We start from the raw sequence: 17,330 nt of genomic DNA on the forward strand, positions 1-17,330 counted from the left end.
TTTATAAGGCAGGGAAACTATTTAACTTGTACCTATACGAAATATAACTTACCAAAGATTCTCATCCATCAATAACTTTATAAGTATATGAGAATTTTATGATGAACGTTCTGTTGTGAACCAAATTATGTGATATATATCATTTTAGGCATTACATATAGTTATTACTTGTGTATTCTCAGATAATTATAATCCTCCGTTAAGGCTAAAATGATTAGACAACTAAGTAAATACCTACTATTTAAATAGGTAATTTTTTTCTCTTACAGTTTTGATAATCAACTGCTCTCTATTTTTGATAAAACTGATAAGTTTATAATATTAAAACACCATTTATATCTGACCAGCTCCACGGGCTGGGCCAATGCGAACAAATATAAGTTTTTCAAGATTATTTAGTGTGTGATAAGGTATAGGCTGTTTTGTGAAAAGGGCAAAATTTATGTGAAAAATCATTGCAGTTATACTATTGTGTGGAATATGTGACATGAAAAATACTATGCGGAAGAATATTTTTTTGTAATGGGTAAGTTAATCTTGTCTATCTGTGTTGCAATACAAATTACTTTTAACGTAATACTATCGTACCATTTATCTGTGATAAAGGTCAAAATGAAAGTAATCTTAATCTTGTTTCTAGTTTTATTACTAATCATATAGCCTGTTGTTTACATTAACTATACCTATATCTTCTGAATGTTGTCAAAGCGCAAATCTATCTTAAGATGTACATCATTTTGATATAGTAAAATGTCTACGTGTGTGTGTTAATGTTAAAAATTTTAAGTTATTAAGGAATTTTTAATATGAATTTAATTCTAATTGTATCCTCTTTGTACAATCAGTTTTAGAGAATTATCGCTTCCTATATTCTACTTAGATAACACAGTATGTAAGTGGTGATCGCATATATATATATATATGTGTGTGTGTGCAGAAAGAATATTAATATATCATACTAAAAGTCTTAAGGCATGCAATTACCCTGAAAATTCGCTATAGAAATAATGTTTTCGTGAGTAATTAACGAACGTGTCAATCCAGAAATGACGTTTTTTATACTGAATCTGTAAATGACCACTGTTTTATATAGGAATATCAAAAAAACATTGGTGATACGAAAAGACCCAGTGGTAGCCCCAGGTCTCTAGCCCAGCCAACCAGTTAGGACTAGCCCCTTCTTACATGACGAGGTTTTGAGCCATTGATTGATAGTAAATCACTCCTTCTGTTATTCATACTAAGGGACCTTAATTAAGATATTATATATTCGGCATTGATTTAAATCTAAGAATGTGAAAATAAGTTCACATTGTATTCAGATCCATAGATTTTTAATGTATTTAAGGAGGGCAATACCAAGTTTAACTCCATTCATAATCATTTATACACTTTCAGATGTGGGTGTTATATCAGTGGTAGTATGGTTGCTGCCAGCGGTGGTGTTGGGCGGAGTCCTACGCGACGACATTGATTTTCAGGATGACCCTTGTCGTACTTACAGTCTGGATGGCCTTACGTATTTAGACTGCTCAGATCGGGGCTTGACTGAATTACCCGATAATTTGAACTACGATGTAAGTAGGATTGTAAATAGGATATAAGAGGAAGTAATTTTTTTTGTGTGAAGTGAGACTTATATATATATATATATATATATATATATATATATATATATATATTACAATTTAGTTGATATTCGAGTTAGCTATTTAGTTTGGTAAATGATCAGAAGACAGAGTGCAACACATAAGTGTCATGTTTTGTTATGAAATAAGTACTTTCAAAAATCTGTTATATGTATATTTTGTTTGATGCTTTGTAACTCTGCCAGTGTTATTAATAATATAATTATTCAGTTATACATTTGAATAACATTTCCTTTTAAAATTTCAGGTGCAGGTGCTAATACTGGCTAATAACAACTTTGTTTCATTCCCGAAACAACTCGAACAGTTTTCAGAACTCCATACACTCGATATGTCTGGCAATCGTCTCGCTACCTCACTGCCTGCGTATATGGAAACATTTCAGTCACTAAAAATCCTTAATTTATCAAATAACAATTACGATACCTGGCACGCTAGTCAGAAAACCTTCAATTTCAATAGATTGGATCTTTCTAAGAATAAAATAAATGAAATAGAAGAAGATGCTTTCGCGAGGTTGCGCAACCTTTCTTTTTTGGATTTATCCGAAAATAGACTGAACGACTTACCGAAAACTATGTTCTCCCATGCGACTAGTCTATTTGAACTTAACCTATCGAGAAATTACTTTTTATCGGTGCCACAGTTCCAGTCCCGGTATTTACGAATTCTACATCTTAGCAACTGTCAAATTGCCGGTTTCAACAAAACCGCTATTTCTGAAATGACGTCACTCCTCGTGCTTGATCTCTCAATCAATCAGATTGAATCCATTCCTGATGATTTTGAATCATTAACGTTACAAGATCTAATACTGAGCTACAATGAAATAAATATGTTAACAGACAATACATTCTCGTCACTACCGCATTTGGCGGTTTTAGATCTGAGAGGAAATGCATTCAAAGAAGTCTGGTTGACCTCCTATTTTTCCTCAAATCCCTTTTTGAGGAATGTTTATGTGAAGGGGAACCGTTGGAGCTGCGAAGGGTTCAGTGTGAACTTGCTTCTCACTTATGACTTTTTGACGAAAGAACCGTCTAAAGTGAGTGACAGAGCGTCGTTAATTTGCTATTCCCCTTCGAATGTAACACAGTTATCTTGGCAACAGGCTTATATTAGGACGTGGCATGCGGACGATAGCTCTGGCAACGGATACACATTTATGGCTGTCATGATAGGTGTAATTATAGGAATTGTATTGACATCCTTTGTGTGTCGCAGCTTGATGTTTATAAATAAGCCAGATACATCTCGAACTACTGCGAATACAGTTTTAAATGGTACTGCAACCCCAGCCGCCACTAATGATACAGAAACAAGAATACCGTTAAGGGTTACTAATCGTGAAGATTTACCTCCTACTTACGACGAGGCTTTGCTTCTGCCGCAATTAACATCATCGTTTCATTCACTTCCAGATTTTGTTGATACAGAAGATAATTTAAGGAGAAATCGTAGATCCAGGTCTATTGGTGATTTAATAGAGCCAAGGCCTCGTTTAAGTGACAGACGATCAATTCGACGAACGGTCCGTTGGAATTCAAACGTTGAATCCAGAGAAAATTCCTAAGTGTACCGTATTTATTTTTTTAAAGTGTTTGTGTTACTGTTTTGTTGTTATATAATTAACGATTTGTTAAGGTTTAATTTATATGCGATTTTTAAATATAGTTTAATAAGATTTAGTTAATGAATTATACGTACATATAAAACTGTTTTTATTGTTTCATTTATGACAAATGTGTTGGATAGTTGTGTGTGGTCACGAATTTACTGAAAAGTGACATCTATATTTAGATATATAACGCATGTTAGCATGTAGAAACTGTGGTTAAGCTTTAGAAACTATAAATCAAGGAAAAAATTCTCAATATCAAGCAGAGATGGCGCTGCTTTTAAAACTATTATAAATATCTTTCAGAAATAAATTTAAAAGTATAATAATTGCTTGTTAAAATGCATTCTTAATGCAATACAAAATGTTATTACTTAGTCATCGAATTAGGTAAATAAACATATTTTGTTCTAAAGTTAGTTATGAACGTATAATCTCATAGAAACCTTATCGTTATCAATGATAACACGTCATTCGTTGATTTGGCTCATACAATGTTATCTACTATAGAATATCGCACGCAAAAGACAAAAAAATATTTTTTTATTGTGGCAACTATCTGCTTTAACTGTGTTGTGTGTGAAATATAAAGAAGAAAAAACAATCAAGAAAATTGTTAAATGTAAAATCGTGTATGGTAGGTTCAAAATTTTTGTTTAAAATAATTTTAAAATAAACCATAGAGTTTTCCCCTTTTTTATAAAAGTGAATTTTGCTTGAATGGGTCTTAAAAAAACAATTAAAACTTTCTCCAATAGTTTTTTTTTTGGTATCTTCACCGTTGCATCGTTGAACTTGAGCGTCTAAATTTAAATCATTATGACTCTATCATCAGAATTGTACAAGCTTTAGCTTTATAAACAAAACCTGAACCCTCATACTAATAGTTCTCTAAACTATTAAACTAGAATAAAACATAGCGGACTTCTTTGCAGCCATTACAGCATTTATAAACACATGGTACTGGAAAAATATTCATCTCTGTTTGCAGTTTCAATATCAGGTGAGCAAGTATATAACGACCTAAATTTAAGTATTCCATAACCACTTATCAAAGTTGATAACAGATAAAACTGTGACTATGTGTTTTACCTACTTAGTTTTAAACATATATTTGTCGATAAAAAGCCTTAGACGTTGACTTAATTTAATAACCACAAAATTTTGGAACGCCCTAAAATTTTTATAATCAAAACAATAACTTTGCTAATTAGACGGTTCGGCTTTTCAATTAACTAAAAATAGTTTTTCTATATAATCAAATTTGAAATTTGGCATTTTTGTACTGGGACCCAAAGAGTAGTACGAAAAATGTGAATATTTTAATTTGTTTATATTTACGGGCCATCAATTTAGCGCAGAACCATTTTAAGCTTCCGTCAAAGCGTGACCGGAAATAAATTTGAACACCTGACAATGACTCAAACAGGAAACGAGCTCTACAGTATGATCTCAATTATACTACTTGCAAATACAGATAAAATAGGCTTAAGAATCCTAGTAAATACAGTATGTTTACTAGGATTCTTAGTGTTCGCCTAGCTTAAGCGTAATCAACCCCGTGGTCGCTCTTTCGAATTACGGCTGAGCACTAATGGATTATATTTTCGATGTACTAAATTAACGGTTGCTCCTACAGTGAGGACACCGGCATTTCTTAAAACCAAAATATCGACGACAGTTATCAGGCCCAGAAGGCTGTTTACCTACTTGTCTATAAAACCAATAATTATAATATCCGCGTATTTGAACATTGGTATAGAATAAAACGATACACATATATTATTTTTATTAATTTCAGGTAGTAATGATCCAGAGACGTGATGATACTATTGCGACTACTAGGAATATGCGTTTTTATTTTATCAACAAAGGCAGAGTTATTAGACTTCGATGACTATACCAGCGAAATATGCTACCTATGCATATGCAATGACGATAGATCCAGTATTGACTGTTCTAGGAGAGGACTTACCAATCTTCCAGATGGAATCCCAAGAAAGGTAGCTACTAAATACACATGACTATCCATCTCTGCAGTGTCTGACTTGGGACCAACTAAATCTAGATATGATGTATTAAAGGTTTTTGATATATCAGCTCAATTTCTTTCATCTACTATAGGTAAACCAACTATCGCATGCCCTGTACATAGCGTTTAGTGAAACAGATTCCCTTTTAATTTTTATTAATGTTCTAAACTTACTGTAATTTTGTACAATAAATATGTATATGAACTATTTAACTTAATTTAAAAATTTTGATTTTCAGGTCAAGAAGCTTAATATTTCAAACAATGAAATATCAATTTTTCCGGCAACATTCAGCAAGTTGTATAACTTAGTATCGTTAGATTTAAGCGGCAATCAGCTCGTTGAAATACCTGAGAATTCCCTGCAAAATTTAACATATCTCGAAGTTTTAAATTTATCAAAAAACAATTTTGAATCATGGATAAGTATTAATCCTAATGAAATCCTACAGCCGTTATCTAATTTGAAAATTCTGGATTTGTCCCACAATAAATTTACGACATTGGCAAATTTAGCAAATCAAGAATTGTTAATAAGTCCATCGTTGGAAACCCTTATCTTGGACAATTGTGAAATAGAATCAATACACGGAAGATCACCATTAAGTGGACTGATAAATATTAGAGTATTTAAAATCAACAATAATCCTTTAATAAGATTTCAAAACCTTATCTCACCAACGCTTAAAAGTTTGTACTTAAGTAACTGTAAGCTTAGTTATATTAGCCCTAACGAATTATCATATTTACCATCGTTAGTTTACCTTAAAATGTCACATAATTATCGATTAGAAATATCTTCAAGTATTAACACTCTCTCTTCAACGTCCTTAAAATATTTGGATATCTCCTATTGTAACGTACTTCAACCCAGCCTTAAAGGTTTTCAGAATTTAAGAAAAGCTATCATTAATCACAATATGATAAGATTACTCCCGGGAAATGAATTTTTCGATAACTCAAAGCTGGAATACCTCGATTTGTCATACAACAACATTGGATCAATTTCTAGTGATACATTTCGAGGATTGACGTCACTTAAATTCTTAGATCTATCTTGGAATGAAATAGCTCAAATACCAGAAGATAGTTTGTTAGAAATGCCATCCTTAACACAAATGAAATTGGCAAGAAACTATATAACACGAGTTGGATACTTGAAATCTACATCACTATCAATAATTGATATGAGCTCCTGTGAAATAAATACGATAGGAAAAGCGTCTTTAGAAGGTATGCCATCACTCATCGAACTTGATGTATCACACAATCTTATATCACATATCCCAGACAGTATTTCTTCAAGCTCCTTGAAATATCTAAATCTTAATTATAACAGACTGAGCCATATAACAAACAATACCTTCTTCATGTTACCGCGACTCAGTGGCCTCGGAGTAGTTGGAAATCGATTTACAATTATCTGGAGTAGATATTTCTTTCAGTCTAATCCATACTTAGAAAAATTAGAGCTAAGTGACAATATGTGGCGTTGCGATTGTACGGATGACAATATGTTCGATTTTTATGAATATATTACTCTCGAACCGAACAAAAAGGAAGAATCATACAATTTAATGTGCCATGGACCGCAAGATGCAGTAGGACAAACTTGGTTAGAGGCATGCTACTTTACATGGAATCCCACGGAGAGAACACAAAATGCTAAAAGTTTAATATGGTTTATTATTATTATGATTGTAGGATTGACTCTATGTCTTGTATTAGTAAATGGAATTAAAACAACAATGAATCGTCGTGTAGCATCCCTCCAAGCAGAAAGAGAAAGACAAGTAGAGGAAGCGAGAGATAGACTAAGGCAGTTGAGAATACGTGCAGAACAGGAGGCGTTATGTAATACCCCAGACCCAAGAGACTTAATAGCCCCACCCACCTATGACGAAGCTCTCTCCATGCCAAAATTAAATGTCTCTTGCCACTCTTTAAATGAAACGGGAACTGGTAAAAGCAGGAGAAAAAGAGGTAGGAGGAAAACTAAGTCAAGTGGTGACTTACTGGAGGAAACCGAAGCGCACGCTGACACAGAAGACTTGGAACTTACAGAAACTAGTAACAGCCGAAGAAGGCGTCGTCGTAGATCTACAAAATATGGTAGTCATGAGATTACAGAACTAGATCAGTCACCAGGCGCAAGGAGAAGGCTTATGTCAGGTAACGAGTCTGACGATGATAATGTAGTAGTACAAGTAGAAGCTGATCTGGAAAGATCTATGCGGAATAGAAATAGGCGCCATTCTGTTAATGAAGCGCCAAGAGAAAGTGACTTTTAGATAATGTCTGCTTTATTGTACTATTTCAAGTCATCACGAATAGACATTTAATTCAAATGGACTTTGTTTGGAGTATACAAGTATTATACAAATTTTATAAATTATAATATTATTGAGACACGTTAAGTTTCGTCTTTTTATTTTATTTTTTGAATATGTATATAATATAAATATTTTGTAAGTGACATATGAAATAGACACATGTTAAACAAGGCAAACACTTAAACGAATTTACTTATTAAATTTAAATATATTTTATTGAAAGCGCCATCTTGTGAACTTTCTATAAAATCCTCACTCACTTATTAAAAAGTTTAAATTCTCGAATGGCATTAATTACAGAGTTGTTAGGAGTGGCTAACAGATGGCATGATTTACAGCATAACATTTATTAACCACGTCAAATTGATCAGATTTTCACTAACATTAAACTTTTCTACATATCAACCTGATTACTAATTATTTTTGTCCAACCTTAAAATTTTTATAAAACTTAATAAAAGCTTAATTTTTATCTATTTTTCCCGCATCGCATGTTGACAGTACTCGAATTAGTAGCTTGCAAGCCACGAATTGTCTCCGTAAGGTAAAAACATAATCGTCTTGGCACGGTTTATGTTACATCAAGTTCAAGTTACTAAGTGCATATTTTCGTAATAGTAAGTACATTTTTGGTTCTAAAATTGTAGGGCGAAATGATTTATATAACTTCATAAATTAACTATTTATAATTTTTTTTCAGAAAGTCGTATTAATAACCATTTGAGAATATTTAATTTGGGTGTTTGAGATCAGCCTTAGTAAAATACTGCTTACTTATCTGTTGTATTCTATTCATAAGTGTATGTTTTTCTATGCGTGTCAAGTTCATGTCTACACTATAAAGGCATAAAAAGAAACACACTTTCAATCAACATTTTATATCGTTCAAAATAAAATTACATCATTTATAAAAAATATTACATTGGAATTATTGTTCTCGTATTTGATCCTTATAAAGACTCAATATTTATTAAATAAAATATTGGTGTTCAGAATAAGTCACAAGCACGACACGAGATAATAGTTAAATGATAAAACAGGGATTTTTATTGTATTAAAAATAAAAATATGAAATAGACGTTACTTAAGCAAATAACTATCAATAAACATTTGTTTCAATCTGCATAACTAAGATTTTACGTTATAGCGTTGCTTACAATAAAATGGTATCACATTCTTAAATACTAAATAATTATAATAATATTACTTAAAGGAACTTATGCTTAAGTTATGAAACGAATCTCTGGTAAGACAGAAAGTAATAATAGTGACACCGAACTTTCCATAGTATGTGAGTAATGGATAGAACAAGTAAGTACACAACCATTGAAAACTCAACATTGTATCCAGATTTTTTATAGGAGATTTCAAAAAAGATACAGGGCCTATGGTGCCACAAACGTATCTGGCCTGGTAATACAAGTGAGGAAAAATGGAAATTTACCAGCCGTTACTGGGACAGATATATTTCTAGCATACAGGGATGCGATAACAGCCGAGCCTAACGAGGATTCCAATTTTAAATGTAACTCTAAAAATGGCAACATTTTATACACATTACAAAAATATTCACTTATCGCTCAATATACTCTCATAAATATACTAATAAGTTAAAAATAAAGGCACTGTCGACTACAAACACACTTTGGCAGTACTTAATACACAGTCAATACCTTCATACCAGTTACGAGTCCCCCTTTAATTGACACACATACGCATAAATCACAGAATTTTGCCAATAGTATAAGTTTGTTGTTAGACACCGATATATACAATCCCTTAATGTTTTAATATTAAACTAAATTTCAAGTAGCTGACTTGCGTGCGTTTCCATCGACTGAAGGTGTTATTATTATATCTCCTGCGTTAGACCTGCTCCTAGTAACTAGAACTGGAGTCTTAGGTTTTGGAGTTTCCGACATTTTGATTCGAACCCTGCCCATATCAGGTGAGTAAACAGGCACATATTCCCGAGATGGTGTCAGATAGTCGGAATCAGTGGCTCCATTAATAAGTGGTTGCGAAATATCAGAGCCTCCAGTGCCATTTAATCTGGGTGAATCATCATCAATAGGAACAAAGATATCTTCACTAGAAAGAGAATGTCTGTTACCAGATGTTGGTGATGCTGGGTCGGATTCAAAAGAAGTTTCTTGTTGTAAAACTGGGTCATCAATTAAATTATTATCCTTAGAGCTACTTTTGTTCTGGTTTGTGTCTCGTGGGCTATCCGTTCTTAGGTGTTTATCATCATTCTGCTTAATCCCATTTCCTACGTCTCCGTTTTCATTTTTTTTCAGATTGTTTTCATGTGTTGGTACTAGTTCATATCTTCCGTTAGTCTTTTTATCAATTGGCGCCTCTACTGCAGCTGGCTTTCCTAATAACGATTTATTCATGTCAACCATTTCTTTTGAAGCTTTTTCTACATCACGTTTTTGTTGCCTTAGAAGTCTTCTGTCTCTACGTTTACGCATTTGTCCTTTGGTTATTGCAAAACCAATTAATCCGACTAATAGAACCACTATTAGAGCTATACATACATAAGTTCCTGTTTTGTGTGGCGTTACTGTTTCTTCGGTATTCGGTATTTGACCCAAAACTTCTGAAGCCTGAGTTATTCGTATTTGTTCTGATACAGTCGTGTCTCTTGTGATTTGGGGTGTTACTGCTTTTTCAGTCACGACTTCAGCATTAGCATTTTGACTGTGCCAACCAACTCCACCTTGATAAATAGATGGAGGTTCTGGAATGGGGAATTCTGTAGTGGTCTCATTGATATCTTCATCATTTTCGAATATTTTATGAACCGGTTCCGGATTAAACTCCCCATATACAGGTGTTGTAGTCTCTGGTATCCTTTCAGTCTGATCTTCGTAATCGTAATGAAAAATTCCATCTCCAGAACCCTCTCCAGATCCTTCTAAGGGATTTTCTGTTGTTGTAATGTCATTAGCGGGTAATATTTCTTCTGAAACCATAAGATTGGCCAATATTTTTTGCCTATTAACTGGTTCAATAATATCACTTATCGTCGTACTTTCAGCTTCACCAGAACCCTCGATTTCACTTAAAGGAGAAGAAGTAGACAAGTGACCTACTTTCATAAATTGTACGCTATCGTCGTCTTCAGAGAGTTCTTCACCATGAATGATATTTCCATCCTCTAAGTCATTTCCAGATACTAAGGACATAGATTTTAATGCTGAAGTTTCCTCTCCAATCCTTATAGCATCAATTGGTTGGTCTCCCATCATCATATCCATAAAATCCGATCTAGCAGCTTTACATATATCTTTCGTTTTTAGTTCTAACCAGGAACGGCCTTTAAGCCTCAATGGAGTTTGACATTTAACATCATCTATGTACACATTTAAGGATAATAAATGGTCCCGAGCAATAACATTATCACAAGAACAATGTAGGGGATTTCCTTCAAGTTCCAAATGTTCTAGACTGGTCAAATGTGTTATGTCAGAAGGCACGTCTTCGAGTAAATTATTTGTTAAATCTAAAGAGCTCACGCTTTTTGGTAAATGCACAAGTGCCAACTTTTGAAATCTATTGTTAGCCAGATTTAAATGTACGAGTTTTCGTGCATTGTGTAAAAATTTATTGATTTCTGTGAGGCCATTCGTGGATAAATCTAGAGTAACAACTTCAGTAAGTTTATCTAATTCATGAGTTATTTTTGTTATATTGTTGTGCGAGAGATCTAAAATATTAACATTATGGTGTTTCTGACGTAGAGTGTATTTGTAAAGCTCTGCTAGGTTGCTGCACGTGGCCCGGTGTAAGCCATCTCTTGTAGTACTGCAAACGCAGCTTTTTGGGCAGATGGCAGCCAAAGATGAATTCAGAAGTAGGGATACCACTATGAAGCAAGCAGATATACGCAGCCACGCCATGTTGTAGCTTTGCGCCATCTGAAAAGAGAATACAATATTTTAGTACAGAAAATGACAAGAATTTTTCATCACAAAAAATATTTCTGGCTAAAAAAACTGCGAATCATTGTCACAGTGAAACAGAGTCACGTCACCTCAAATTCTATTTATTTATATTCATAAATCCTCGTTGCACTTGGCCGACGCGCGGGCCAGAAGTAGTTCAATGTTAGAGGCAGGAAGCAGACTGTTAACCATTTGTGCGAATGTTACACTGTCTTCGCGGGAGACGCCTAAGTGGACAATATTGCACAATACCTAATTGACTTCGTGTGTATATACTAGAAGCTTGAATTGTGCCATTAAATTTTGAAAACTGAAATAAACTCCAAGAAACGAATATATATATAAGAGTAAACTCCATGTAACGTCCTTTGATTCAACGACCATCTCCCTAAAGCGTCGAAATCGAAATAGGCTTTGGTTGGTTTAGCCAGTCTTCCATACAATAATACACTCTAAATAGTATTACACCCACTCCCAATAACGACAATATGTGCATTTTACACACGTTGACATTATATATAATATTATACATATTGCAACCATAGTTTATACTTTAAAGAAGACTACAATGTAACCTAATGTAAAAGTTTTGAAGCTAAAATAAAACCAACTCCAAAATTCACTCAAAATAAATAAGATCATTTCAGATAAATCCTTACATATAAATAATTGTATCTATAAACTATAAAGTATATAACTATAAAAATATAAAGAAAACAATGAAATTAAAAAGGTAAAAATGTATCGTCTAAGATTAAATGAGAAAATGAATTTTTCATTTTTTAATAACATACTCCAACATTCAACTAACTTGCACTTAATCGCTTGACCAATGTCTTTTGCATATTTGAATCAGAAGATAATTTGTATAATAATGTAGTTCCTTAGACATTTCATAATTCGGCGCCTATTGCTACAAAAGTATATACGATTAAAGACGTCATTCCAACTAAATTACCTTAGATTCATATGTATGTTATGGTTCACTGCAAAGGTTTCAAGTTTAAAAAATATAGAACCTCAATAAAATCAAAACCTATATATACGTAATTCCTTTATTTTTAACAATTCTTTGAGGTATTTTTTTACAGAATTTAAAAAAAAGAAGAGGATGATTTACTATACTTTATTTATTTTTTGAGTCAGATACCTATATTAAAAAAAACATGATTGTACATCCTTAAATAATCGCAACATATACTCAGTATAAACAGTATCTTTAAAATTCATGACACAGATTATATTATGATGATTAACTATTACATGATAAAAATTCGCCAAGGTCATTCCTATTCGTATACCAGTTGGCCCTGTGCGTATAGTCCAAAGGTTCTGTATCAAGCAAACAAAACTAAACTTTTCTATAAATAAAAATAGTTAGTGGAATCACACGCAATATTTTTATCAACATTGGTTAGGTGTGTCACACACACACATCAATAGTTATAGTTAGAAACACAAGATTTATAAACTGGCCTTAAATATATAATTGAAAGGCAGTATTATGAAATAATGAGTCACAAAGGTCGTTGCAACGGATATACGAACAGACATAACGACCTTGGACATTAAAACGTGTCATAATGATCCGATTTTAATGTCCTTTTATAGAGGTATGACATTTTAAATTTCGAATGCTTGTAAACTTGAAACAAATTTAACCTATTTACAGGGTCATATGTACTTGTTTAATTACCAACAAGATTGACGACCGTTTCATTATACATATATTGTCTTTTGTTTTTCTAACCTTTAACCTGTGTTTAGATACACATTTACATATACATATATTATATCATTTATCAATTGTATAAACAAAACTTTTAACTTAAAATTCTACGTGATTTTATATTAATAGATTTTAGGAAAAGATATATTTCATAAAACCATAAATCAATGCATGTACGGGTGGCAACTTCATTAATTACAAAAGAGAATTTTCTCATGGCTTTCGCGTCATAATGCAATAACTGAAGATCGGCTTTCCAACAAGGTTACTTACGTCATTGCATGTGTAACAAATTATCGGTATCTATAACCTATTTCTATCTATAACTAGCGGACCCGATAGACGTTGTCCTGTCTTAAATATGAATATTAGTTTCGAATTGGTATAATTAACTAAAAAATTATTTCAGAAAAAAAGTGTTTATTATTCGAATTATGATATATAACATTCTTTGTTTGTTTTTCTGGTCGCATTCTGTCAGTGTTATGTCAAACGCCATAAGGTTACATCAAAAAAATTGAATTGTATAAGCGATATGCGCACAAATTTGCTATCGTAACAAAAGTCAGGATTAATATGGTGGTTAAATATTCTTAAATTTTCTTTTTCTTTTCCGCGCAATTTTCTTAATTTTTTCTCTCATAAGATCCTTCTCCTGACAAAGACACACATAACAAATTTTTTTTTATCGAAAACGGTCCAACCGTTCACGCGTGATTTTCAATCAAGGGAAATAGGGATTCAATTATAGATTATCATGGATTAATAAAATTACAATATGGTGTAGGTATTGTACCTTACTGTTAATAATAAGGTAATGTAGGATTTAGTCTTTTTTTAATTCCTGGCTGCTTATAAAACTTAATAGATAGAATTTATAACTTCTTCCTTTTTGTAATTGCATTTGTAGAAATTTTAGCTAGAGACAGGTCATATATATAAAAGTGCATTCTCCGGTTTTATAGTGTTAAAATTAGAAAATAATTTATCGTAAGTAAATTCAAAATTCATGTTTTAAACTGTTGAAGGTGGTTTTAAAATTGCTTTGATAAATAAGTTGTAGTCATGAGTATGCACCTGTACCAACATTTTACGCAATCGTCGTATTAACGGTAGTATCAATAAGTTATATTGAAAAAGGTAAATCCTCTTAGACATTTTGTCGCCAATTAAAAATAGAATTAGCATTCAAGCTAATTTTAAATTCCATTGTGAGCGCTTTTCAAGAGTCAAGGTAAGTTTACCACACAATCACAGTATGGTTAGGTTAGGTTACCTATTGCAGGCTATTTGAATGATAAAGTTAAGAAATGTTCCATAGCCTAGCATCCAACCGTGGTCTTACAACAAAGAAACATTATCTATATGCAAGTTTGGACAACTAAAAAATTTATTGTGAAACATGAATACGAAAACTTTCATATTACTGTGTTAAGCCCCAAAGGATATGTTAAAATAGTATTAAAGTGTCATTGTATAACCTTGTCACCAAAACCGTATGCGTCACGTAAAATGAACATGAGATCAGAGATAACACAAGTTCCATTTAATTTACGTCATCAAAAAACCAAATTTACAAACCGCAAGAGAAATCTAGTTCTCAAAGAGAAGACGTCCTAAGGTTTATAAAATTGTCGTCTTTAATAATGAATTTAAAAAAAAACTGTTTTTGTTATAAAAAGCACGCCCATTAAGCTAAGTACTTTAATTTACTGCAAGAAATTGCGTTATAAATCGAGAAACAATGTTGCCAATTTCGGGGCTATTTTAAAATATTTAATGATACTGGCAAGTTCTCTCATTGTTCTGTTCAAAAAGTTTGTGATTTTCATACCACTTGTTAATGTCAACTTTCTACTGGAAAACCTTAATTGAGACTACGTAAATAAAGCGAAAGGTCACCCACCTCGGCTTCCTTATTAAGTTGTTTTTTTATCCTTTTTTGGGAAAATGACCTTAAGTCACGGAAAATGTTCTCCAGCGTATCTGTTACAGATTTATTGTAATACGATAATTTATGAGATATATAGTTATATTTATATTCTTAATACATAATAAAGGTATACCTGAAGAAGTAACATTGAACGCTGCCATGAACATTTTTATAGATTACTAGCACTCAAACGTTTATTTTAATAATGTATAGTTTTTCTTTCTGTAGTCTATGTCTTCTATAAAACTGTAATATCATTCTGGTCTATTGCCAACATTGAGATCTTCATTGATATATTTTCACACCTGGGATTACATTATCGAAGATTTAGTACATTTATATTATATTACTAGTCGTCACATTTTATTATGTTTTTCTATTTATTTATTGACAAAGGAAAATCATAAAAGTTCCCCTCCATAGCTAAGCATCTATTTGTTTAGCCTTCAAATCGAGTAAATAACCTAAACACGGAAGCAACGATGTGTTACAAAACAGTTTTTCTTAACACAACGTACAGAACAAAGTTTTCGTTACCCAATTTATTATAGACTTAACAACATTCCTCGGTTTTATTTAGAATCAAATACACTTGAACTTGTAGCGTTATTGCGTGTGGGTGAAGTAATAAATCTTTACTTCGAGATGGCGCGCAAATTGCATTACATTTGAAACGTAAATGATTTGGGTTGACTTCAAGAGATCGCTTAGGATAAGGCCGCCCGTAGCATCATGTTTTTTAAAAAAATATTGTTAGTATTATTATGTAATTGTCTGAAAAAAGTGTGAGTTAATAAATGAATATTCCATACTCGCATATACTGCATTTTTTAAATATTGACGCTCATAAGTTTACATTTATATAAATATTGAATTCTCTGATATAAGAATCACAGAATGTAGAATTATTCTTTTACGTTATGATTGAATAACACCATACCACTCACTCACATACCAGGTAAATAATTTGTATTATATAATTTATATTGTAGCTATCTTGAATAAAAAATGTATAGTCTTATAAACCCTTTAAAAATAATGTTTAACGTGCATTCATTACATTATTTACTTCAACCGTTCCATTCGATATGTAAGTCGAATTTAATAAACTTGCGTTTATATCCGAATTAAAGAAATATTTTAAAGCGTACACCAAAGCCGTTATTAAAATTATATTAATAAAAGACAGCGATTCAATTTCAAATAACATTATCCCAACTGTCTACAATATCTAAGTATACAAGTATATTAAAAAGTCCATTATAGCTGTATTACAAAAGTAATTTCCTTTAAGCTATAAAATCCCTCGCCCCTTTCCTTAATGCCGTCTGTTTTATGCGTATGCGCATTTCGTCGTAAACCTTGTTCGGTATTCCGTTCAATACAAGTGTAAAGCTAAATTCAATTATTTAGACAGGTCATGTAACGTGGGGCGCAATAATTCACATCACGTGACAAGTCGTGACTATTCATATTTCACATTTTCCTTTCAAGTAGTTTATATGGAATATAATACGACGTAATTATGTCATTATAGTTTATTTGGTTGGCTTGTGCCGGCATCGTATAACGATATTTTGTAAATAGTCTATTTAAATTTTTGGAATTAAGTGTTATTTTAATTTATTCGATACAAACATTAAAAAATATAAATTATTAGTGTTATTAATCATTTATTCATTTCACATAGTATACTCTAATGAACGTCAATAAAGAAATTCATATTAAATGTTTGTAATTTTACATTTACTGCCAGTTCTCGAATGGAGGGCGTACGGACGAAAGGACTGGTAATAAACTCTAAACTAAACTTATTGAAAAAACCAGCGCCTTAACAACTCTTTAACGTCTGGGCCTCAGATTTCTGTATTTGTTTCGTGATCATTTGTTTTTCTAATAGACAAGTATCAGCCTTCTGTGCCAGACACATGCCGTTGACCTTTTCGGTCTAAGTCATTTCCTTACGATGTTTTTCTTAACCGTACGAAAGTATTAGATGCGCACATAGACAGAAATTTCATTTATACACAGCTGGAGATGGAACCTACGACCTCAGGTAGGAGATTTGCTGAAGATTTCGTAC

General features: G+C 32.4%; 3 protein-coding genes across 4 annotated transcripts in view; 2 read left to right on the plus strand and 1 right to left on the minus strand.

Moving 5' to 3' along the window:
• The first annotated feature begins 375 nt into the window (after window positions 1-375).
• Window positions 376-3,345, plus strand: LOC123715876 (leucine-rich repeat-containing G-protein coupled receptor 4-like). Its single transcript, XM_045671213.1, has 3 exons — window positions 376-526; window positions 1,399-1,577; window positions 1,897-3,345. The coding sequence occupies exons 1-3, from the start codon at window positions 523-525 to the stop codon at window positions 3,220-3,222; spliced, it is 1,509 nt and encodes a 502-aa protein (XP_045527169.1). The 5' UTR covers window positions 376-522; the 3' UTR covers window positions 3,223-3,345.
• Window positions 3,346-3,768: 423 nt separating this feature from the next.
• LOC123715874 (chaoptin-like) lies at window positions 3,769-8,148 on the plus strand. The gene is made up of 4 exons (XM_045671210.1): window positions 3,769-3,904; window positions 4,203-4,270; window positions 5,069-5,270; window positions 5,539-8,148. The coding sequence occupies exons 3-4, from the start codon at window positions 5,091-5,093 to the stop codon at window positions 7,588-7,590; spliced, it is 2,232 nt and encodes a 743-aa protein (XP_045527166.1). The 5' UTR covers window positions 3,769-3,904; window positions 4,203-4,270; window positions 5,069-5,090; the 3' UTR covers window positions 7,591-8,148.
• A 336-nt stretch (window positions 8,149-8,484) lies between these two features.
• The window catches only part of LOC123715875 (protein windpipe), a 35,219-nt gene continuing 26,373 nt past the window's right edge, over window positions 8,485-17,330 (minus strand). Inside the window, exon 2 of one of the 2 annotated variants that reach the window (XM_045671212.1) lies at window positions 8,485-11,558. In XM_045671212.1, coding sequence (XP_045527168.1) covers window positions 9,438-11,558 — 2,121 coding nt within the window. In that variant the 3' untranslated portion in view covers window positions 8,485-9,437. The remainder of the gene's footprint in view (window positions 11,559-17,330) is intronic. The other variant, XM_045671211.1, reaches the window with a different exon arrangement.

The sequence above is a fragment of the Pieris brassicae genome, chromosome 11 (assembly GCF_905147105.1).
Source record: "Pieris brassicae chromosome 11, ilPieBrab1.1, whole genome shotgun sequence".
Classification (NCBI taxonomy): Eukaryota; Metazoa; Arthropoda; class Insecta; order Lepidoptera; family Pieridae; genus Pieris; species Pieris brassicae.

Excerpts from the sequence above, each read along its gene's own strand:
- LOC123715876 (XM_045671213.1), top strand. Across the intron at positions 1,578-1,896 it reads CCGATAATTTGAACTACGAT|GTGCAGGTGCTAATACTGGC; the intron begins GTAAGTAGGATT and ends TTAAAATTTCAG.
- LOC123715874 (XM_045671210.1), top strand. The coding sequence starts at position 5,091 with ATGATACTATTGCGACTACTAGGAATATGCGTTTTTATTTTATCAACA. Across the intron at positions 5,271-5,538 it reads CAGATGGAATCCCAAGAAAG|GTCAAGAAGCTTAATATTTC; the intron begins GTAGCTACTAAA and ends TTTGATTTTCAG.